Source organism: Mustela lutreola, chromosome 4 (assembly GCF_030435805.1).
Source record: "Mustela lutreola isolate mMusLut2 chromosome 4, mMusLut2.pri, whole genome shotgun sequence".
NCBI classification, from domain to species: Eukaryota; Metazoa; Chordata; class Mammalia; order Carnivora; family Mustelidae; genus Mustela; species Mustela lutreola.
Genome location: NC_081293.1, coordinates 32767506 through 32791094, shown reverse-complemented (window position 1 = coordinate 32791094; position 23589 = coordinate 32767506). Strand labels below are relative to the sequence as shown.

Here is a 23589-nt window from a genome sequence, read left to right as displayed (position 1 = left end):
TACCTTGAACGCTGGCAGCAGCAAGTTCCTTCTCTTACCCATGACAAATAGACTTGCTTCTGTGGCTCCCTTGTGCCTAGAGCAGATTTCTCAACATTTCAAAGAACACTCATCCTATTGAGAGACACTGAGAAAAGGTGGCGGGGTTGGGGGTGGGGTGGAATCCTTGGTTAAAAAGCATGGGAAATGCTGTAGTGGAGCTCTTTGAAGAATCACAGTGCCCTTTAGCATATGAAATAAAGGCTTTGTGAAACCCAGTAGCAGGACTGTTCTAGTTTGTTTAAGCATTGTTCCCAGCCTTCCATTGTGTCTTGTGGTAACTGTAATACAGCTCAGTTTTCACCTACCAGCTATTAACACCCATGGAGCTCATGTTCCATAAAACCCACTTTGAGAAATCCCAGCCTAGACAGTGTTCCATTGTCTCCAGTGGACTGTATTGTAAAATATTTTATGTAGATATAGACACAGACTAAATTGTATCTTCCTATGTATACATTTCTTTTATGAAAGTAATATAACCACATCTCAGAAAATTTAGGGAAGAGAGCATCATTTTATTTTTAAACATCCATAATTCCAATGCCAAATAAAACCTGTATTACTGGGGTTCTTAACTTTGGTAATATATCTACAAAGAGAACTCAAGGATCTATGAGTATAGATAGAAAAAAAGTTACATCTCCATTTTCACTAACCTCTAGCTAAAATTTAGCATTTCCTCTGGTAATAAATGTAGGGAACAAACCACAGTAACCGTGGCAGTACTTGGTCTTCATCAGCAGTAGAAATTATAGTTTTTTCTTTTTTTCTTTTTTTTTTAGATTTTATTTATTTATTTGACAGAGAGAGATCACAAGTAGGCAGAGAGGCGGGCAGAGAGAGGGGTGGGGAAAGCAGGCTCCCCACGGAGCAGAGAGCCCGATGCCAGGCTGGATCCCAGGATCCTGAGATCATGACCCAAGCTGAAGGGAGAGGCTTAACCTACTGAGCCACCCAAGGCGCCCCTATAGTTTTTTCTATTACATCACAGTTGTTGCTAATATCTCCAAGAATTACCTATGCTTATCACTACTTCAAAAATGTTATTTGACCTACACTTATACATTTTTGTCTGTGTTAGTAAAGAAATACATATTCTTATAACACCATATTTTTTTTTAATATTTGATGACTGTATTCAACATTTTTTTGGTAATCTTTTGTATTTTGTTTTATGCACTTAAAATGACTGGGCGCCTGGTTGGCCCAGTTGGTTTAACATCCAGCTCTTGATCTCAGCTCAGATCTTCAACTCAGGGTCATGGGTTCAAGCCCCATATTGGGGTCCATGTTGGGTGTGGAGCTTAGTTAAAAATATAAAATTAAATTAAATTAAATTAAAATAACATTCTGAGAAGGAATCCTGCCTCACCAGACTGATTAAGGGGTTTGTGCACAACAATAGGTCAATAATCCCTGCTGTATTATGCATGTCATTGTATACCATTATAATCATTATAGATAGACACAGACCAAATGATATAGAATTGTATATATATTTACATAGATATACTATATTCATATATATTCAGATGTATAATTATAAACACACAATTCTGCATCCTTTGTTCAGTAAATATATATCACAATTTTTTTTTCAAGCAGATACACCATAGTTTACTGACCCCATTCATCTATTATTGGATTTTAGCTCTGTTTCTTGTTTTTAATTTGTGCAAGTAACTTTTCCTATATTTCTGCTTATTTCCTGTGCTGAGTTCCCAGACCTATATTAACCTTGTGTCCTGTGATATCACCTGACAGTAATTCTAGTCTAATGTAAAGGCACATGATCTCCCTCGAAGCACACATCAAGTTTCCAGATGTTTCTAAACCTGGTTTGTTAATCCGATTGATGGTTCAGATAAAGTCTTTTGAAAAACTTTATTTAAACAATTCTTCATTCAGTCTCATTGTCCATGGGGCCTCTAACCTTTTACTCTAAGTCAAAGCCTTAAAAAAACAGTTTCTAAACAGAGACTTACTTTTCCACAGTGATGGGCTGATTCATTTCATCACTGGGGAGTGATGGTGGTTCTCCCAAGCACCAGCCTTTGTCCTGAAGAGCTTGGCCCAGGGAACCCGGGTGCCTGGGAACAACACATAGGTTCTGTGACTGTCATTAAAAGCTCCTGGATTTCTCTTATAGGGATGTCAACATTTGCCCAAGTAGAGAGACTGAACTTTAGGTGAATCTAGATTTTTGGTTTTTGTCTCAAATGAATCAAAATAGGGTAAGCCTCTTTTTATGGCTGTGGCAAGCATCACCTTGAAAGCTACAAATGAACTTGAGTAGCTTTGCATCATTAATTACTCATATCTTACAGGCTCATCAGTTAGCATCCATGCAAGCTCAGGCTTATAATGGGGGGAATGCCAACCCCCCACCTGCTAATAACGAGGAAGAGGAGGATGAAGAGGATGAATATGATTATGACTATGAATCTCTGTCTGATGGTAAGAGAAATACAACCCCAGGCTGTGTGCAGGGAAGTGATGGGATGATGTTCTGTTGTAGTTTTTTTGTGTTCTTTTTCTTTCCCCCCCAAAATGAGTCTGACACTCCTCAGGCTAACAGCGCAGATTGTTGTAATCATTGTCCAAGAGTTCCTGAATCCCACTGCTTGGTGAGGACAAGTAAGGATGGGGATTCTGTTATCTTCTACAGCCAACATTCAAGGAAAGAAGAGGAGGGTGTAGGAAGCAGCACAGGAGTCATTCCTGACTGGGTTTCTGGAGGAAAAGGAGGAATGGCAGCAGAGATCCCATTCTCACCCTTCAGTCCCTGCTGTAGCGAATGTTCTCGCAGGAATAGTGACTGCTCGCTAGTTGCACTCCTCAAACACCTGCAGGGGGCAGCACCACAGTTTTGTGCTCTCTGCTCCTCTCTCTCATGGTCTTCACTCCTGTTCTGTAAGGAATATAGAAAAAACAAACAAAAAACAGCATTTCACTTTCTCCTCTCCCTGGTTCTCGTATCACTAAACCAACAAGATATTTCCGTCTGGCTTCACCAAACAGACAAAATATGGCTGATGGCTAGTGGCACAATATAAATATCACATGAATGAAGTTGCTTGCAGATTACAAGTGAAGAGTTAACTCTTCCATGAGAATTAGATTTCATGTGTGTCTCATTGTACTAAATTGGTTATAGATTGCAAAATGTTTTCTAGGTACCATTGCTGATGGTAAACAGTTTCATTTCAGCAACTTTTGAAAAGCAATGTAATGAAAAATGGCCAGAGTTTCTATTTATATAAATAACATTGCATGTGTAGAATAAATTACATCTGTCAGATCATTGTTTTGCTAATATGTAGCTATGCCCAGACCAGCAGTCACTTACCATTGACATTAAGACAGCCATGCTACCCTCCCCCAAATACCTGCTTCTCATGCTCCAGGTCTGCCTGCCCCCTAGTTCTGTCGTGTTCCTTGACATTCCATCAGGGTCACGAGGTACAGCCCAGTCTCCTTTTCCCTCCCAGATACGATCCTAGTCTATGTCCATTTAATGTTTGTCCTCAGTAATAGCTGGTTTCTTCATACTATCCACTAAAAGCCCAATTTACTTGACCTGAAATCCCATCGGATAATGTGAGGGGCGTCTACTCTAATGGGAAGGTAAAAAGAGGGGGGAAATGAAAAGGAATCAAGATAATTTATTGAATCCTATTCCTGAAAAGTTGTGGGAATATAAATATTCTTACATTGATTTATTCTTCCCCATGGAACTCTATTATGATTATGGTGTCCCAGAAGAACAAATTTATTCAAATAAGAAACAAAAACCACATATGCTTCAGAAATCAACCAATCCAGATGTCATTTGCCCCTGTGAGAAGTTAGTTCCTTGGAAGTTATATTCACTCTCTATCATAAATTACTCCTATGTTTTTTCTGTACTTTTGAGAACAGAAAGAAGAGACTTTTCTTAATTATTAGTATTAATATTATATGAAAGTTTTTGATATGCAAGTAACAAAATGATCAGGAATTTGTTTATTTCAGTTAGGAGAGTAAAATTTAAGCCATACCCCACTGAATACCTAAGATAGTTGCATGTTTGCTTAAAGCCTGACTGGGACACATGGAAGTGGAGCCTCACTAAGTCCTCCTTCAATAAACTATGAAACGATGGGTCAATGTCCTATCTCCACTCTAGGCCTCATGACCCTCAGCTGTGTAATGAAAAGCTTCTGTTTGGTGTTGGCTGGTGTTCTCCCTTCTTCTAGCACTAACACCTAAGGTCTGTGACAGCTGAAGGCCACTGCCTGCCACCACATGGGTATTTCCCACTTCATTGACAGATTCCTCCACCTGGCTGATTCCCAAAAAGGCTTTGTGGCTTTCCCATATCTAGTGTAAGCTGGTCATGTTGAGGCTTCCTTGTGCTTCTGCTAAATGTCCTGTCAGTCTTTCAATCTTGGTTGTGGTTGGTGTAGTGCCTCACTCACCTCCGGGCAGTTCCTCTACCAGCTTCACATCCTCTAGCTAAGATGAGATGGGAATGGAAACCTGCCTGCTATGGATAGAACCATTCGGAGCTTCCTAGGGGTCCTCAGAGGTTTCTCAGCTTCTTGTAATGATGGGTCCCTCTGAGAAGGAAATGAAGAAATTAGGACCACTCCTTTCAGAGAAAGAAACGTGCTCTCAAAATTCTGCGTACAGTTGCAGGAGTGTGGCTGGCCTTCTGAGGCCCTCGCAGACATCCCAAGGGAAGAGCTCATCTGTAGAATCTGGGTGGCCTAGTTTATCTCTGGAACAGCTCTGGTCCTCGGTGTTCATGTCTATAAAATGAGAGAATTAGTCTAAAACCTCTTTGGGCAGTAAAAATGTGATGATTCCTAACCACAAAGTTAATTCCAGAGGATCTAAAGGAAGTTACAATGAGGCCCACGTGTTTCAGGAATTCCTTCTCTGCCTTTTGGCCAGTTAGTCCTTCATGAGTGTCTAGTTAATTAAGTTCTGTTAACTATATATAGATTAATTTTCTTCCAACCTTGCTGTTTATCTTGACTAGCTTTGAACAAGCATCAGAGTACAGATTTGAACTTGTGACTTAATACAGACATTCTGTGACAGTGACTGCATGATTCTAGCAAATTAATCCATGTCTGTCCATGTGATATAATGCATCAGTGGGAATGTTATGACAGTCAGTCACTGAAAATAGGTAATGTGAATGTGGCCGTGTGATTAACACTAAAAATATTTCCATTTCTTTTATTGCTAGCCCTTGCATCCCTAACAGTCAGAATATTAAATCAATAGAGGATTTCTTGTTTCATTTCTCTTATAATCTAAGCTATTGTTATTTATGCTTTGCTTCAAACCTTAGTTTAATATATCTGGCTTTTTGTCTTAATTTTCCTTACTTTTATCCCCTTTCTGGTTCTGTTTTTCCATAGCAGATGTCCTTACTGCTTCTCCTGCTCCTAACAGTCAGGAAGGTAAAGCCATTTGAATGGGACATTTTAACTGCATGAATGTCGGCATTCTGTGTCCAGTTTTTTAGGCCTTATTAGCATGATGAAATCGTGTTACTTACATGAGTAAAAGTGTAATAAAATGATTGATCTCATTTATTTCCTGGCAGCCTGCATGACCCTCACTTGATATGAGGATATTTTGGCCTAAGCATATATATGGTCTGATAAAATAGTGAAACTTGAGTGAGAAGTGAGAGCATTCTTATTTTTCATTTTAAAAGAGCATAACTGTAATGTGCATTTAACACCTTTAAAGTCATTTTGATTAGAAATACCAAAACAAGAGCAACGTTTATCTGTCATGCTTTAGCTATTATTAGATATATGTTAATTTCTATCCTTGAGGTTTTTGCTTAATAAACTCCCAAACAATTATGAAAAGTTTACTTTCCAGTTAAGTAGAATTGTGAAAACTGCATTGCAAATAACAGTATCTCTTTTCCCCAGGTCTTGACATTTCTAAAGGTAAAAGAAGCTAATAGCTTCATTTTAAAGTGAGAGTGATTAACTCCTGTATACACCATCTAGAAGTATTTCTACTACTAAGTTATCCCCAGACTTGGGTGCTGAGGCTTCTGACGCGAGGGTATCTAATGTAAGGTTTGCATGGTCCTAATGATCTGTACGGACATGAGCCTTCTCATTTAGATTATGTCTGTAGGGTACCAAAACTACTTTGAATGAGTCCATTCAAAATAAATATATCATTGACCAAATTTAACAGATTTTTAAAATAACACCCCAAGCCATAATTTTGGTAACATGTAGCCAGAGCCTCAGTCTTAACCGATAAGCACGAGTGTCTGGATATCCTTGAATGATGTAGACATAGCTTGTAGGTGACGCATTGGGTTCTCATTTGCTGAAGCCTGCCCACTTATTTTCAGACAACATTCTAGAAGACAGACCTGAAAATAAATCATGTAATGACAAGCTTCAGTTTGAGTATAATGAAGAAATCCCCAAGAGGATAAAGAAAGCAGATAACTCTGCCTGCAACAAAGGAAAGGTGGGTGAATGGTTTCTGTTCAGTTACTCTTGGGCCATGGCACTCCTGTCAGTTGCGGGTGAAATTTCACTCCCTCCCTGTCCCTTTCCTTCATATTTCCCCCTCCCTTTCTCTTAGATGCCAAAGCCCACATGGCGATGCTATGGGACACACACCTGCCATTTGTAGAAGGTTAGTCACTGGTTCATCCAACCAGTGGCTGCAGAAGCATACAGTGTGGCAGGCACTGCGGTGGCAGGCATGGAAGGTGGTTTAGTGATGGAGACAAATACGTAAACAGAGCTTGTAGCTGAATACAAAGGCCAGTGACTACACAGTCTTATTGGAGCATCAGGGGGATGATGTCAGAAAAGAAGATTTGGCCAAGCAGACAAAAACAGGGCATTTAGGCCAAGAGGAGGACAGCCTGCTGCATGCAAGGAATTTCTAGAATTTTTAAAGTGTTTGGGATGACCAAGCCAATAAACAGGACCCAAACTGTTAAGTGTTCATGGAGGAATGATACAGAGAAAGGAAATCTAAATGAGATACCCAGATCCTGCCTTCAAGTACCTCACACCATGTAGACTCTGAGCAGATCTGCAGACACAGTTGCAGTGACACTGTTGGAGAGCCAAATAATAAAGCCAAAAATCTGAGCCCTAGAGATGCATACTCAAATCATGTCTCATTCAACAAACATGCACTGACTGTTCCACATTTAAGACACTGGACTGTGCCCCAAGGGAAGATGAAGAATGAGTTAGGCTCATTGCTGGCTATCAGAAAGTTCTGACTCTGGGAAAGGTGTTGGGACTTTTGTGTGTAGATGGATACAGAGCGATGTGAAACACACTGAAGACATGAGAAAGGAACAGATAAAGATCTTCGGGGCTTCAGAGGTGGGTGGGCATTCACTTCCTGTGTAAACTGCTATCATTTTTCCCTTGATAGGTTTATGACATGGAATTGGGAGAAGAATTTTATCTTCCTCAGAATAAAAAGGAAAGCAGACAGATTGCACCAGAGCTTTCTGACCTTGTCATCTATTGCCAAGCAGTAAAATTTCCAGGTAAGGGTGGGCAGTATCATCTACAACATGTAAAGATACCAAAAGATAAAAATGTGCTGTTTATTTAATTGGACATTGCAAATGCTTTCAAAATAACCAAATTGTGTGACTGAAGTTACTGTTATACCACCTTCTAAATATTTATTAATATTATTATTATTACTAATTACCTTTGATGTTCATGAGGAAAAATACCATAAAATGTTTGTTTTCTAGATACCATATCATTTCATAATAGCTAATAATAATGATAATAATAATATTCATAACATCTAATAGCTTAAATTTAGTAAGCCCTTCAGTAGCAGGCTTTGTGAGAAGTATTTGACCTATACAGTGTTACTGACTTCCTGATAATGCTGTGAGGTAGATGGGTTTATCCCCATTTTTAAATAAAATGAAATCTGAGAGAGACACATTGGTCCAAGGTTTCACAATGTATCAGCTAAGACGCTTTTGTTTGAAAGTGGTAGAGAAATTGACTTAAGCAAAAGGGAAATGTGCTGGCTCATGTATTGAAACATGAAGGGATATATAAGTTTCAGGTAGAGCTTGATCTAGGGCTTCTCCTTCCCCATTTCTCCCTCTGCTTCCTCTGGATTGGGCCTGTTGCTGCCGCAAGCTAACACCATGTTTCCAGATCAGCTTCCGTCTTACAGCCTTTTCCAGAAATTTCAGCACCCATTTGATTGTTTTCCGTTGAGTCCTTTGCCCATTCCTGAATCAGTGCCTGTGACCCTGTGACCTAGGGCCTATGGCACATTACCCATCTCTGAGCTGGGTAGTGAGGCTCCACCCAAACCACAGGGCCAAGGGTGGGATTTCAGTGGGAGAGTAAGTTTCCCCAACTTGCTATTTCTAGAAGTACAGCAAACTTCATGATTCATCATTCATGAACCATTCATGAACCATTCCTCCCCCGAAAAACATGCATTTCAGTTAATACGAGGCAGAACTGTGATCCTGAAGCTTGTTTATTTCCAAAGCCCTGCTCTTAATCTTTGCACAACTCTGTCCCTCTTGTTGAGGGCTGATCTAAGTGCACTCACCCAATTGCATCCCACAAATGGGGCAGCAGGGGCTACAGGGCAAATAGGAGAGTCCATAAATATATGGAAGTCAGAAAAATTCATCTCCTTAGACTCTGAAAAAGGATACCCTTGTGCAAAATTTCTAAGGACAGGAGAGCAGCTGGAATCAGGAGATTCATCTAAATGTTGGGAAATGGGGTTTTTAACTTAGTCTGGAGCGAGTGGGTTAACAATTCGGGCCTGCATGGGAATGCAGATCCTGGCCTCCAGGGGCCTCCTATAGCGGCCCCACTTCTCACACTCTACTCTGCACACAGGACAAAAGGATTAGGCTAAAAATTAGGTAATAATGGTCTTTTCACACACATGGAAAAAAATCACAGAACGTCCTCAGTTTCAAGTTTTCTCCCCCAAACTCTTTTTAAACTTTTGGCAGCTTCTGCTGCTTATCTGATAGCAAATGCCATTGAGGAAGATATGAATTAATAAGTAGCAATCAGAGTTTTCAAAGAAATGTAAGAACCTAGCTATTTAGGTTTAGTTTCACAGAGTGTGACTTTCCGTCACGTAAGTACGATATGATCATATTTGCAGCTGGGGAAACCATACGCATGTGGGATAAAATCCTCTTCCTGCCAAGGAGCCTTGTGGCCTGCCTGTCCTTTATGATGGAACACGTGTGAGGACCACTGCCTTCACAAATCAAGAATCACTCACATGCTTACATTCGAGAATCACTGTCTCTCTCGTTCTTTATCAATTCAGGGGCCACCACACCCAAGCCATTCCACGGACTGTGTCTTTTCTTCTCAAGCACAGATTAAAGAGCACAAATTCCCAAAGATACTTGAAGTCACTGTGAAAGAAAGTTTCTGTACCAATAGAGAATTGTGGGAGAGCCAAAAGGTCACTGGGTCCAGCTTCTGACTCAAGGCACAGGCTAAGGGTTATTTGGCTTATGTTTAAAATTCCAAGAATGCTGGTTGTTTTTAAAGTGTTTATATAGCACATGTTCTTTATAGGTATACTACATTTAATTTTGTTTTGGGGTTTTTGTTTGTTTGTTTGTTTTCTGTGATTGAGGTTTCTTACCTTTTTTTCCCCCCAAGTTTATTTCCTTTCAAAATTAACTAAACCATGCTACCAGAATCATTGTCCTAAGAGATTCTAAATATTTATGGTTATTATGCTTTGTTTCGTTGCTCATTGGGAAAACGCCATAAAATGTTTATTTCACTACACTATCCACTTTGATTTTGCTACATTACCAATTTCAGTGCATCTCCCCTTTACCTTTGCAAGTCCCTTTCAAGGAGCCACATGCAAAAAAAAACTTCAGAGCAGTGAGGCACCACGAAGATCATGTGGTATGACCTTCCCCAGAAATAAAATTAATTTCCTCACGACCATGAACCTGCTTCAGTGGCAGAACTCAACTCCTCAGTGACCTTGACAGGACAGTTACATAACTTCTCTGCACTTCCAATTCCTTATCTGGAAAAAAAAAAAAAGACATAGTATGTCCTAACTTGCAGGATGGTGATAAAAATTAGCAGCAAAGGGCACCTGGGTGGCTCAGTGGGTTAAAGCCTCTGCCTTGGGCTCAGGTCATGATCCCAGAGTCCTGGGATCGAGCCCCTCATGGGGCTCTCTGCTCAGCAGGGAGCCTGCTTCCCCCCTCTCTGCCTGCCTCTCTGCCTACTTGTGATCTCTGTCTGTCAAATAAATAAATAATATTTTAAAAAATAAGCAGCAAAGTATATGATGTGATTAGCACACTATCTAAAGAAGAATTGGCTCTCTGGGAGTGGTGGTTGTTGTCATTGGTAAATGGGCCAACAGGGCAGAAAAAGGCTCTTTGTTACTCTTTCAGTTACTTCTCTGGGCCTCCCCAGATTCATTCCCTTTTCTTGACCACCCAGCCCTTGTTTTCTTTCTTTCTTACCCCAAGGGAATGACCGGGTTCTTCACAAAAGGGCCCACATGCCCTTTGACGCATGCCAGGATGTGTGCAAAAACACCAGAATGTCAAATAAATAAATAAATAATCTTAAAAAAAAAAAAAAAAAAAACACGCCAGAATGAACAGGCCCCTTTCTCTAGCCCCTTGGGAGAAAACCTGCTGTTAGATCTTTATGCACAGGGCAAAATTCACACAAAATTTTAAAAATAAAGCATGAGAACCTCCTAGTCCAAGTGTGTGCATCTTTGTGGTTACAGATACTTAAGAGGAAAAAAAAAATTAGAAGCCCCACAGCTGCTATGAACTGAGCACTTTCTCTGAGCAAGACACTCTACAGAGTGTTTGTCTGCACATGAGCTCATTCAGCCCTAACCATGACCCTTTTACAGGTGAGGAGAGAGTGATGCTGAGAGGCTAAGTCATTTATGTGAGGTGACACCACTAGGAACAGGGTGTGAACCCCAGGGTCTGTGCTCTTATTAAGCACCGCCTTAGCCTGTCTTTGCTGATGTTCTTGGAAGGTGTATTTTCATCTCAAAGAGGACCTTCTGACCACTGCTTCAGCTGAAGGAGTGACTTTCTAGTGTTATAGTTGTACACGCTGAAGGGTTTGGAGGCAACTCTGGCTTTGTGGGTGCTTTTAAAGGACTCTCCCTGCACTGGAGCCAGGTCCGCCTTCATTTCCTCATTCAGCAAAACCCTATGAAGTTCCTGCTGACCCCCGGGCTCTGTGCCAGGCAGGAAGGGTCAGGATCAGGAGTAAGCAAGAGAAGCCATGAACCATCAGGATCATCACCACAGCATTTCCCACCGAACCCTCAGGCTAACCTTGTGAGCAAGTACCAGTCATCGCACCCATTTCATGGATAAGGAAACTGAGGAACGGAGAAGGGAGGCGTTAAGCCAACCTGCCACTAGCAGTAACTGAACCAGACAGTGTGACGCTGAAGCTCAGGCTTTGACTCATTCTTTCATCGCTCTGAGTTGAGACATTAGGTTCTGATAATTAAATACTGACCAGGGAACTTTCTTTTCCTACACGTTTTCAAAATCTTTCTGGTGTACAATCAAATGGGTGTGTGTACGTGTGTGTGTGTGTGTGTGTGATTTTGTGATGATCTTGCCACATTTGCCTCCAGAGACAGAGAAGCTTTGCTACCATGCCTGCAATGCTATTATTAACTACACTAAAAATGCTAGTAGGTCTTCTGTCCCGGGGCTGCAAGGGAGTAGTAGGACTTCAAAATAAACAGTAACGGGGATGGAAAATGTTGAGTTCCCTTGCTTGTAGTTTTTGGCTTATTTATTTTCATTTTATGGGAACAGGCCTGTCAACTCTAAATGCATCTGGCTCTAGCAGAGGAAAAGAAAGGAAAAGCAGGAAGTCCATTTTTGGCAACAATCCGGGCAGAATGAGCCCTGGGGAGACAGCATCGTTTAACAAAGCATCTGGAAAAAGTAAAGTCACCTTCTTCCAATATTTTGGCCCAATTCTGCATGCTGGATGATTCCAATGCTTGACCGTCTAAGCACTTCCCTTGAACTTTAATTTCTTTTTTTATGTTCATGAATGTTGTGTTATCTAAGTGTGATACCAATATATTTTAAATTACAAATTTACACTCTTAACTTCCTAAAAAATAACATTTCACTGAAGACGTTCTAATAGTGTTTGCCTCAAAAGTAAAAATTGGAGCCACCTTGGAACATTCTAGTTGTTCTTGGAACTCTTCATCGTTATAACTCTTCATCCTTATAACTTCAGAAGATATATCCATTTTATTTCTAATTACTTTTTATTATAAAAGTAATAAATTCCCATAGTTAAAAACCCAAACTTTTCAGAGTATTATTAAAATTCCTTTCCACTCTCCATGTCCCAGTTCTATTCCCCAGAGGTAACCACTGTTAAGTTTATTGTGTTTTGTTCAAGAAAAATAAGATTCTTTTTAAGATAATCCAAATGGGATATAACTGAACATACTTGGATAACATTTTTTTTTCTTGAGGTCAAATTTGTATATAACATTATATTAGTTTCATGTGTACAACATAGTAATTTGATCTTTGTATGCACTGCAAAGTGATTCCCACAATAAATCTAGTCAGTTACCATCCATCACCATACATTTAACCCCCTTCACCCACCCTTCAATAACCACCGATCTGCTCTCTGTATCCAGGAGATCTGCTTGGTTGTCTGTGTTTGTTTTGTTTTTTATATTTCACATATGAGTGAAATCATGTGGTACTTGTCTTTCCCTGACTTATTTCACTTAACATTATATCCTCAAAATCCATCCATGTTGTTACAAATGGTGGGATCTCCTTCATTTTTATGGCTGAGTAGTATTTTGCTGTGTATATGTATACCATGTCTTCCTCATCCATTCATCCTTCACTGGACACTTAGGTTGTTTCTATATTTTGGCTGTTGTGAATAATGCTACAGTGAACATTGGGGTGTGTGTATCTTTTGGAATTGATGTTTTTATTTTTTTCAGAGAATTATATCAGAATTGGTTTAGCTGGATCATATAGGAGTTCTATCTTTAATTTTTTGAGGAAATTCCCTACTGTTTTCCATAGTGGCTGCACCAGTTTGCCTTCCCACCAACAGTGTGTGGAGTTTCCCTTTTCTCTACATCCTCTCCCACACTCGTTATTTCCTGTCTTTTTGATAATAGCCATTCTACCAGGTGATATCTCATTGTGGTTTGGGTTTCCCTTTCCTTGGTGATTATTGATGTTCATATTCCCAGGTGCCTATTGGCTCTCTGTGTGTCTTCTTTGCAAAAATGTCTGCTTAAATCCTCTGTCCATTTTTTAAACAAATGGATTTTTTTTTTTTTGCTCCTGAGTTATTTGAGTTCTTTATACACTTCAGCTATTAATCCCTTATCAGATATATGATTTGCAAATATTTTTCTCCCATTCAGTAGATTCACTGTGCAGAAGCATTTCAGTCTGATCTAGTCCCACTTGCTTATTTTTCCTTTTGTTGCCTTTAATTTTGGAGTCAGATCCAAAAATTCAACACCAAGATTGATGTAAGGAAGCTTATTGCCTTTGTCTTCGTCTAAGAGTTGTGTGGTTTCAGGTCTTACATTCAAGTCTTTAAACAACTTCAATTTAATTTTTTGTGTATGGTGTAAGATAATGGTCTAGTTTCATCCTTTTTGCATGTAGACATCCAGTTTTCCCAACACCATTTACTGACGAGACAGTCCTTTCCCTGTCGTATATTCTTGGCTCTGTTGTCACAAATTAATTGACCGTATTTATGTGGGTTTATTTCTAGGCTCTCTATTCTGTTTCATTGATCTGTGTGTCTGCTTTTATGCCGATACCATATTACTGTGATTACTATAACTTTGTAGTATAGTTTAAAATCAGGGAGACCTGTATAACTTTTATACTTGCTGTAACTTTCCTCATAGCTTTCTATGCATATCTACCTTATTCTCCTTAATGCTCCCATGGTGTTCTGTTGTGTGGATAGACTGTCCTTTATTTAACTGCTTCCTTGCATTTAGGTTGCTTTCTAGGGGGTGGGGGTGGGGTGGTAATGGCAGAAGTTTGGAAGTTTTCGGTTTTGGGGTTTGGTTTTGTTTTGCCATTTTAAAGAAAAAAACAGTGCTAGAGTGAACACCCTTGGGGGTGTGTGGTGGTGTATTTGTGCAAACTTATCCACAGAATAGATGAGATACCGAGGCAGAGGACTTCTGGGCTTTTGATTTAAATTAGCGTTGTTATACTCATCTTAAAACACACTCGCTACCATTTTGTTTCAAGGCAATGGACTAGCTCACAAGAAACAGGCAAGATGTATTCCGATGTGTTACGTGTTATGATTGCCTATTAGGATGTTGTTCAGGTTTATCTTTCTAAAAATTTGTAAAGTTTTCTGCACTAATCTGAGGCTAATCTTTTGGGGGTTTAGGTTCCTGTGAAGGAATGCGGCAGGCCTGGGAGGAATCTTCTTCCCCCCTGAACCCAACCACATCCCTCAGCGCTATCATTAGAACTCCCAAATGTTACCATATCTCATCGCTGAATGAAAATGCCGCCAAACGTCTGTGTCGCAGGTATTCTCAGAAACTGATCCAGCACACCGCCTGTCAGCTGCTGAGGACTTACCCGGCTGCCACCCGCATCGACTCCTCCAACCCCAATCCCCTCATGTTCTGGCTCCATGGGATTCAGCTCGTGGCGCTCAACTACCAGACAGATGGTAATGGGCCTGCTTCCCCCAGAAGGGTGCCTCCCCACCTCTCTCCCCTGCGTCTTATGTTTCAGCAAATGTAGTGCAACAAGCAAGATTGTTTGAAGGGGGCCAGATTCCACACGGGGCACACCATATGCAAGGGGTAGACTACAGAGGACTGAAAACAGAAGTGAATTTGATAAGGAATTGTGCCCTGGATGTTTTGATTAAGGCAAAAGATAAGAACCATGAAACAGCCCCTAATTATCTCCTGTTCCTGCCCCCTTTCTAAAAGCATTTTCTTAAACATTTGACTGCTCTTGATAGGGCTGTGTCCAATTTGTTTTTAAAGATCTTTGAGGTAGAGATTTTCTCATACCCTTTAGTAAGTTCTCTTGCTAAGCTTTTGTTCTTGCTGTGAAAAAGTAGTGTGGCTTCAAACACTTGGCACGTTAAAATCATTAGAGCTTCTTGTCTTCCCTTTGAGATTGAGTTAGAGAATAATGGTGGGTGTTCTAGGAGTGGCTAACACAAAGAAAACCAGAGTGAACCACATGAACAGAGAGAGTAATGTCTGTGTTTCCCCACTGGGGATGAGACTCTCCTAACCAGGGAACCGATGAGACCTAAAACTCCAGGTAAGAGCTACCATTGACGGCAGGCTCACCACGCACCAGGCACTGTGCTGAATTCTTGGACCCCCTCCCATTATCTCATTTAATCTTCACAGCAACCCTACAAGGTAGGTACTTTTAGGATCCCCATTTCTCTGATGAGCAAACCAAGGCACAGAGCAGTTAATTTGTTCCACATGACAGAATGATTTATAATAATAGATTCAAGGATTATGGGAGTTTAGAGGATAAAGTGTTTTGTGTCCACTTGATTGGGGGAGGAGTGAGGAAGCTACAGAGGATGAGGAAAGAGTAAAAGAGAAATGTTTAAGTGTTTTCTAAAAGCTCATTCAAAAACCAGAGTCTTTCCTTTGAAGAGTGAAGCTGCCTCCCCATTCCTCTCACGTGAACCGAATCAGATCCTCACTAACCGTGCTGACCTATCAGCACAGCCCTGTCTCCAGCCAAGTTCAAACCACAGCGTTAGTCCTGGGGCCACCAAGCAGCCTGGCACTGGTGCCAACAGGGTCCGTCTGTGGTTGACCCCACAGATATATGGTCTCAGATACCAGCCCTGTCTTTATGCCCCTTAATATTTGTTTCTTTCAGTTGATACTAAGTAAGCCAATGCAAGTGAAGTACCATACTTAACATAGTGCCTGGCACATAGAAAGCATTCCACAAACATTAACTGTCGTAAGTGTTTTTTGATAAGTTATGAAAACAGTATGATTTGGACTCACAAGTGGAAATAATAATGAAATATTTTCAAAGTTGTAAAAATTTCTTTTCAATCTGTCCCAAGTGGCTTGTGGGTTCACATCTCTGGCCCTGTCCTTAGCCCTGTGTCCACTGGTCCCCTTGGTTATTATGATCCTGAAATATTTTAAGTAAACTGAAATAACTAGCAAAATGGTTTTCTCAAGGAAATGGAAATACATTTGGTTTGGGATGTGTCCTTTCTCCTGAAGTGCCAAAGCTGCTGCAGACATACTGGCTACGCTGACAGCAGAGGGAGCCACGGCTGAAGGGGACACAGCCCCTCCTTCAGCCCCCCACAGTCTGAACCATGCACTGAGCTTGCCGCAAGGCCTCCACTCACCCCAGAAGGTTTATCTTCTGTCCCCAGTCAAGCCAGAGAGTGTGTTGGAGCTCCTGCACTCAGAGGGGGTAGATGGCTGTGTTATGCAGTCCATCAAGTTTCTCTGCAAAACCTTCCAGCTCCCAGGACGGGAGCCATATCTACTCTCTTGATTTCAATACAGCAAGCAATGATAAACATCTCCTCACACTGCACAGAGCATGAGCTACACGCAGTGTCAGGGTGTTCATCTGTAAAATGTTCATCTGTAGTCCTCTTTCCTCAAATTGAGGGTGGAGCCACGTCATAACCTGCACACACTAGGTGCTCAATAAATGCTTGCTGCACTGAGCCGAAACAGATTGTCTCTATTAGCCCTGCTGCAGTCTGAACCTGTGGTTCATGATTTTTGGTCCAGATCTCTCTACTTCTCTGCGGATGTGAGTCCAATAGATAAGAGCCAACATTGGAATCATTATTTTTAATTTTTGAAAAGAATTTCTAAGCTATGGAGTGCTTGATTTTCCATGAAATGCCCCAACCAAAAAACAGAACCCCCTCCCGTTTTCCCTTTAGTCTCCAGATATTTTCTATGGATCTCATCTACCTTACCACTTTCTGAATTTCAGAGAACTCTGATGCCACAAAGGGGTGTCCGTAGACTTAGGCTGATCTCTTCCCAGGAACTCTAATAGCTCCTTCAGCTCCTGGAATATGTACAGTTATCTAGAACCAGGAGTAGCCCACGTCTCCTCAATAAAACCAACTCTTGAGCTGGGAAACTCACCTGAAGCTGGTGTGCAGACAGACCCTTGTTGTTGCTGGCAACAGTCCTGCAACACTCTTTCCCATCTGGAGCAGAACATATTCTGCATCATGTCCTAGGACCTACAAGTATATAGACCTTCAGCCCTAGTCCAAAGACAAGCTTCCAGTAATATTCATTATGCTTTCTTGATCACACTCTTTATGATGACTTTTCCGGCCCCAAAATATAGGGAAAATATTATGAGAATGGTGTCTAGTTACTATGGAGTTTTTAAAAGAATGGAAGACTTTAAGGTGATGCTATGCTTGATCTGCCATCACATGCATTGACTAAGAGGGATGATGGGGTTAGACAGATTCCTGCGTACTCTGTCCATTGGTTAGAACCAGGGTTTTAAAACTATATCCCTAGATGAAGATCTGGGACCAGCCGTAGGACCAGAGAAGGACTGGGCTTGAAGGTCCCACCTTTATCCCAACTGAGCACCTCCACGTGGATCTGTTTTACAAAGTGGATCACCAAATGGGATTTTAGTTAAGACAAAGCACTTCCAGATTTTGGAAAGCTGTAAGGATAGACATATCACTAATGCCATCAGACTTCAAACCCAAATGGCTGTTGATATCATAGTCATATTTAATGATTACTGTTTATTGAGCACCTTCTGTGTGCCATGTGTCAGGGTAGGGACCTTCCCTCATCATCTCATTTATCTTTATGACACCCCTTGAGATATAGACTACATGGCTTCAGCGGTTCAGACTCAGTAGTTAACAATAGTATACATTACAAGGTTTGGAAGTTAAGCTGGGTCAGGCTGTTCAAGTGTGAACGCCAACTCACCACTCACAAGCCACGTGCCTTGAATTTGTTCATTTCTTGTGCCTTGGTTTCTTCATCATAAAAATGAAAATACTAACAGAAGCTACCCCATGGGCTATGGAGGCACTGATGCACACACGGTGCTTCACACAGGGGCTGGTGCACGGGAAGGGCACAGGGAGTGGGAGCTGCTCTCATTTCATGAGGAACATTTCTCCATTTCATGTTTACCAGCTGAGTGAGCTAGTTTGCTTCCCTCCATTGTCTCAATGAATCAGTCACATGGGGACCAGATTGAGCCTGAGAGGTGGGGTCCAGAGTGCTAATTTTGTAGCTAAGGAGGCTGAGGCCCCTGGAGCTTTCATGTGTTTAAGACATCTTCCCCCCAACAATTCCTGCACATGGCCCCAGCCAACCCCCATGAACATGGAAAAAAGTTACACACGAGACGAGTGAAGGCCAACTTCTCCTTGCTCCACGGTGCTGACCACACCTTTCCTTGATGTGGGTCCATGTAGCAAGTTCACTCTGCACAGGGGAGGAATCTATCAGAGAGAACATTTGTCAGGTGTGTCTCATAAACTGCTCATTTGGGCCACTTTTATACAGACTTGTGCCATTAGATGAGCCTTTGAATGTGGAAGAGGCTGCAAGTGCAGGGGTCCAGTCGTTCATCAGAGAACATGCCAAATAAAATTTGGCCACCAGACACTGGAAGCTGTTGTGGGAGCTCCAGGCGTTTATGACTGAGGGGACTGGGGACATGATGGAAGTACATTTCATAAGGAAGTACTATTATTTAAAAAAAAAAAAAAAAAAGGTAGACGTATTGCGATTTATGGGTTGAAACTGAGATTTCAAAGACAATTTTTTAATTTTTCTGGCTATTCTCCTCACCTTTCTTGTATTCCTAATATTTCATCTTCTTTTTGAAAAAGCCAGGATTATTCATACAATTGTCTGCAATGTTTGGTGCGTGGGGATAAGAAAATGCCATTATCCCCTTCCAAAATTCAGTACAAAATGAGGTATTTCACGGATTTTTCTGGATGGGTGTTGTGAATTTTTATTTGCATGAGTTTTTAAGTGGCAAAATGTGGGATGGAGCGTGAGCTCCGCAGAGGCTGATCCCGCGTCTCGTCACTGGCTGTGCCTCGGGTGCGGTCGGCACACAGTCTATGCCGTGAATGTATAGTTATCTCTTCTTCATGCTTCAGCTTAGGGGAAAATGGATCCGAAGTTCTTTTGAGCTTGAAAGTAAATGTGTGAGACGACACATGAGCCACCAAGTAACAAGCAATTTTTACTTTATTTTGCAGATCTCCCCTTACATTTAAATGCTGCCATGTTTGAGGCCAACGGTGGCTGTGGCTATGTTCTGAAACCCCCAGTTCTGTGGGACAAGAACTGTCCCATGTATCAAAAGTTTTCACCCTTGGAAAGAGACCTGGACAACATGGAGCCTGCCGTCTATTCCTTAACTGTAAGCATGGCCTCTGTTGTCAGAATATAGTAAGATCTATAAGACTTCCTGAATATGAACTGGTCTTGAATTCAAGGCATTGCAAAGGTCTTGTGTCACAGTCTTGTTCATGCAGATTTTGTTCCCAAAAGAATATCTTTACCTCTCAGAAAGCAGTGGCTCTGGTTTCAATACGCTTTCACCAGGCCCTGTATCTGCGAGAGCCCAGTTGGTGAAATTTTGAGGTCCCGGCTTCACCTGCATATTGATGATGGATTCTGTCCTCCTGCCCCTGATCATCATAACTATGAGTGGATCCCATAAACGCTGAGCTCCTGGTTAGAGCAGATCATCTTAAACTCTGATAAGTCCTTACAAGATCAGATCAAGATCAGACAGGCCATAATATACAAATCAATTAAACACCTTTTCTCCTTGCAGATTAACTATCATTCCTGGGCCTCTCCTTACTCCTTTTATTACCTAGTTAAGTAGTCATCAGAACTCCAGAGGCTGACCCCAACAGCTGAGCCCCAGTAGCTCAATACCCAGACTTATTCCCTGTTCTTTCACTCCTACTTAGTTGATAGAGAAACAAAACTGCCAGATGGTGATAGAAAAATCAGGGAGGGACGAAGCTACCTCTTCTCTCCATCTTCACATCTTGTCTGGCTGGCTGCAAAGGAAGACTGTCATGCAGACTGTGTTCCTGATACCTCAGAGCCCCAGGGGATCCCACTCACATGTGTTCCTCCCTCCCAAACTGCTTTTTGCTGGCCCCAAGACCAGGGCAGCCGCCCCTTTCTGTTTGAGCCTTTCAGCTGGAATCAAGTATAGCTCCATCTACTTACAGAAGGCTGTGGGTTAATTTTTAACAACATTCCCTGGGACTTGGGTCAAAATTCAACTCTTCGCGACAAAGATTTGGGGTATATCAAATATATCCACCTAAAACCTTTTGAACAGAATGTTAGTACGATTCTCAGTTACATTGCCCGCGGTCCCTTTTCTCTTGCTTTCTTGAGAAATGCAATCATCTTGATTGCTTAGTTTTTGAAAGTAGTTTGTCATTTTCATAGTTGAAGGTTATGGTCGGGTGAATTCTGTGGACAAATTAGGCTTTCACTTGATGTGATGTGATGACCCAATTACAATCACTTTTTTTTTTTTTTTTTTTTAGCAACTTTATTAACCATTTACCACACTCATCCCAGAGTGTTCCCTGTCGTCTTGGAGGGAAGTGATGAGGCATAGAGGTTGCTCTGTTCCTTTGACATCTTCGGTGACTTGGATCCTTTTCTCTTCCTCAGATCGTCTCTGGTCAAAACGTGTGTCCAAACAGCAGCACGGGGAGCCCGTGCATCGAAGTCGACGTCCTGGGCATGCCCCTGGACAGCTGCCACTTCCGCACAAAGCCCATCCACCGGAACACTCTGAACCCCATGTGGAACGAACAGTTTCTCTTCCGGGTTCACTTTGAAGACCTCATATTTCTTCGTTTTGCGGTTGTGGAAAACAACAGCTCGGCTGTGACTGCTCAGAGAATCATCCCACTCAAGGCTTTAAAACGAGGTAGAATATAATCATTAAAATGCTAATCATTAGTGTGGCTACCTGATGGATGCCCCGGACTTTTTGGTGCTCTTCCTACCACTGTGTGTGTGTGTGTGTGTGTGTGTGCAAAAGTTCCATAGTACATAGTTAAAATAAGAGGCACAAAGTAATAATACAGATTTGAACACTGTTGAAGCACATTTCAGAAGAGGTTTTTCTTTTACATCATCCTAAAATCACACATATTGACCACATCCCGTAAGAGCGCAGCCTCTGCTTCTGCTCGTGTGGGGAGGAGTGTTTGTACTCCCGTTCCCACACACCCCTTCCCAGTAGCACCCACCACAGCCTGGCATGTTTAGAGCAGGGACTGACGTTAGGAGAGGAGCCCGAGGGGCGCCAGGTGGCTCAGTCGGTAAGAGCAGGGAACTCTTGTTCTTGGGGTCCTGAGGTGAAGCCCTACGGTGGGTCTAGAACTTACATTAAAAAGTTTTTTTAATTATGGGGCACCTGGGTGGCTCAGTGGGTTAAACCTCTGCCTTCGGCTCAGGTCATGATCCCAGGGTCCTGGATGGAGTCCCGCATCGGGCTCTCTGCTCAGCAGGGAGCCTGCTTCCCTCTCTCTCTCTCTCTCTCTCTCTGCCTGCCTCTCTGTCTACTTGTAATCTCTGTCTGTCAAATAAACAAATAATAAAATCTTTAAAAAATAAAAAAAAAAGTTTTTTTAATTAAAAAAGCAAAAAACAGAGAGAGAGGAGAGGAAAGGAGCCTGAGAGGAGGTGGGCTGAGGTATGCTTGTGGCATCAGCAGGCTGTGGTGGGAGTCGGCCCCAGCCTCATCCAGGGGCAGAACCTGGGGTGGGTGTTGGGGCAGAGCAGGGGTGGTTGGAGAATGCTGAGCACCGGCTGGGGCTGTTGGCCTGAGGTGGTTCGGCCTCACCAGGGACTCTTGGTAATAAAATGCGGATTCTGACTCAGTAGGTCTGGGGCAGGGCGTGAGATTCTGCATGGCTAACAAGCCCCCAGGGATGCTGACCCTGCTGGTCTGCTCTGAGTACCAAGGTTCTAGTACATGCTTCTTCCCACAACCACACTCCAACTGCCACAAGCATGTGACAGGCTCCTACAGTTTCTGCTTTCCCCACTATGCAAGCAGCCCTCGGTCACTGCCTTAGTCAGCTCCAGCCACTATAACAGAGCACCGCAGATGGGGGGCTTAGACAGCAGATGTGTCTTTCCTACAGTTCTGCAGACCAGCGTGTTGGCAGGATTGGTTTCTCCCAAGGCCTCTCTCCCTTGCTTGCAGATGGCCACCTTCTTGCTCTGTCCTCACATGGTCATCCCTCAGTCTGTAGTGTGTGGCTGGTGTCTCTCTGTGTCTTTGTGCTAATCTCTTTGTAGAAGGACACCAATTATACTGGTTTAGGGCTCACCCTGATGACCCATTTTAACTTCCTAAAGGCCCTAACGCTCTTTAAAATCCCTACCTCCAGATACAGTCACATTCTGAGGTCCCAGGAGTTAGAGCTTTAACATAAGAATTTGGAGAAGACAATTCGGTTCATAACAGTCATTACAGAAATGTGAGAAAGTACAGAGAAGCAAAAACAATTCTTTTTAACCATCCATTCCCCATCCAAAATCATCACTTTTGGTGTATTTCTTTTGCAGACTTTATTTCTCTGCCCATGTATTTATATACTATACATAACATGCATACATATACATATTACATAATGTATTTTTTTAAAGATTTTATTTATTTATTTGACACACAGAGATCACAAGTAGGCAGAGAGGCAGGCAGAGAGAGAGAGAGAGGGAAGCAGGCTCCCTGCTGCGCAGAGAGTCTGATGCGGGGCTCGATCCCAGGGCAGTATGATCATGACCTGAGCCTAAGGCAGAGGCCTAACCCACTGAGCCACCCAGGCACCCCATAATGTATATTTTTAACAAATAGGCTTCCTACTAATCTTAGTGCTTCACACCTTACTGTTTCACTTCCTGGTGTATGTAGGGTGTGACTTTTCATGTTGACAGCCATGCATCTTCATTACCACTTTTACTGGCTGCATGTTATTCCATTTTGTACGAACATTCAAACCATAACTTACTTAGCCAACCCCCTATTGTTGGAATATTATCCCTAAAACTGTCCTAAAAGGGAATATTTGTAGAATGGTAACTGTAGATGACTTGATACAGAGGTGGTCAGGTTTTCCTAGTATATTTTATTTGAGTTTAGGATTTTCGCTTTGAGTCTACGTTAAAAACAGTACCTAGGTGGGGCACCTGGGTGGCTCAGTGGGTTAAAGCCTCTGCCTTCAGCTCAGGTCATGATCCCAGAGTCTCTGCTCTGCACGGAGCCTGCTTCCTCCTCTCTCTCTCTGCCTGCCTCTCTGCCTACTTACGATCTCTGTCTGTCAAATAAATAAATAAAATCTTTAAAAAAAGAAAAAGAAACAGTACCTAGGCAAGTTAGTTACCGCT

At 41.9% G+C, this 23589-nt stretch overlaps 1 protein-coding gene across 3 annotated transcripts in view; it reads left to right on the top strand.

The window, feature by feature from the left end:
• PLCE1 (phospholipase C epsilon 1) overlaps positions 1–23589 on the top strand; it is a 320103-nt gene that overhangs the window by 277915 nt on the left and 18599 nt on the right. For all 3 annotated transcript variants that reach the window (XM_059169408.1, XM_059169409.1, XM_059169410.1), the window contains 7 exons: positions 2370–2499; positions 6425–6546; positions 7480–7597; positions 11918–12049; positions 14535–14825; positions 19404–19567; positions 20857–21118. In XM_059169408.1, coding sequence (XP_059025391.1) covers positions 2370–2499; positions 6425–6546; positions 7480–7597; positions 11918–12049; positions 14535–14825; positions 19404–19567; positions 20857–21118 — 1219 coding nt within the window. The remainder of the gene's footprint in view (positions 1–2369; positions 2500–6424; positions 6547–7479; positions 7598–11917; positions 12050–14534; positions 14826–19403; positions 19568–20856; positions 21119–23589) is intronic.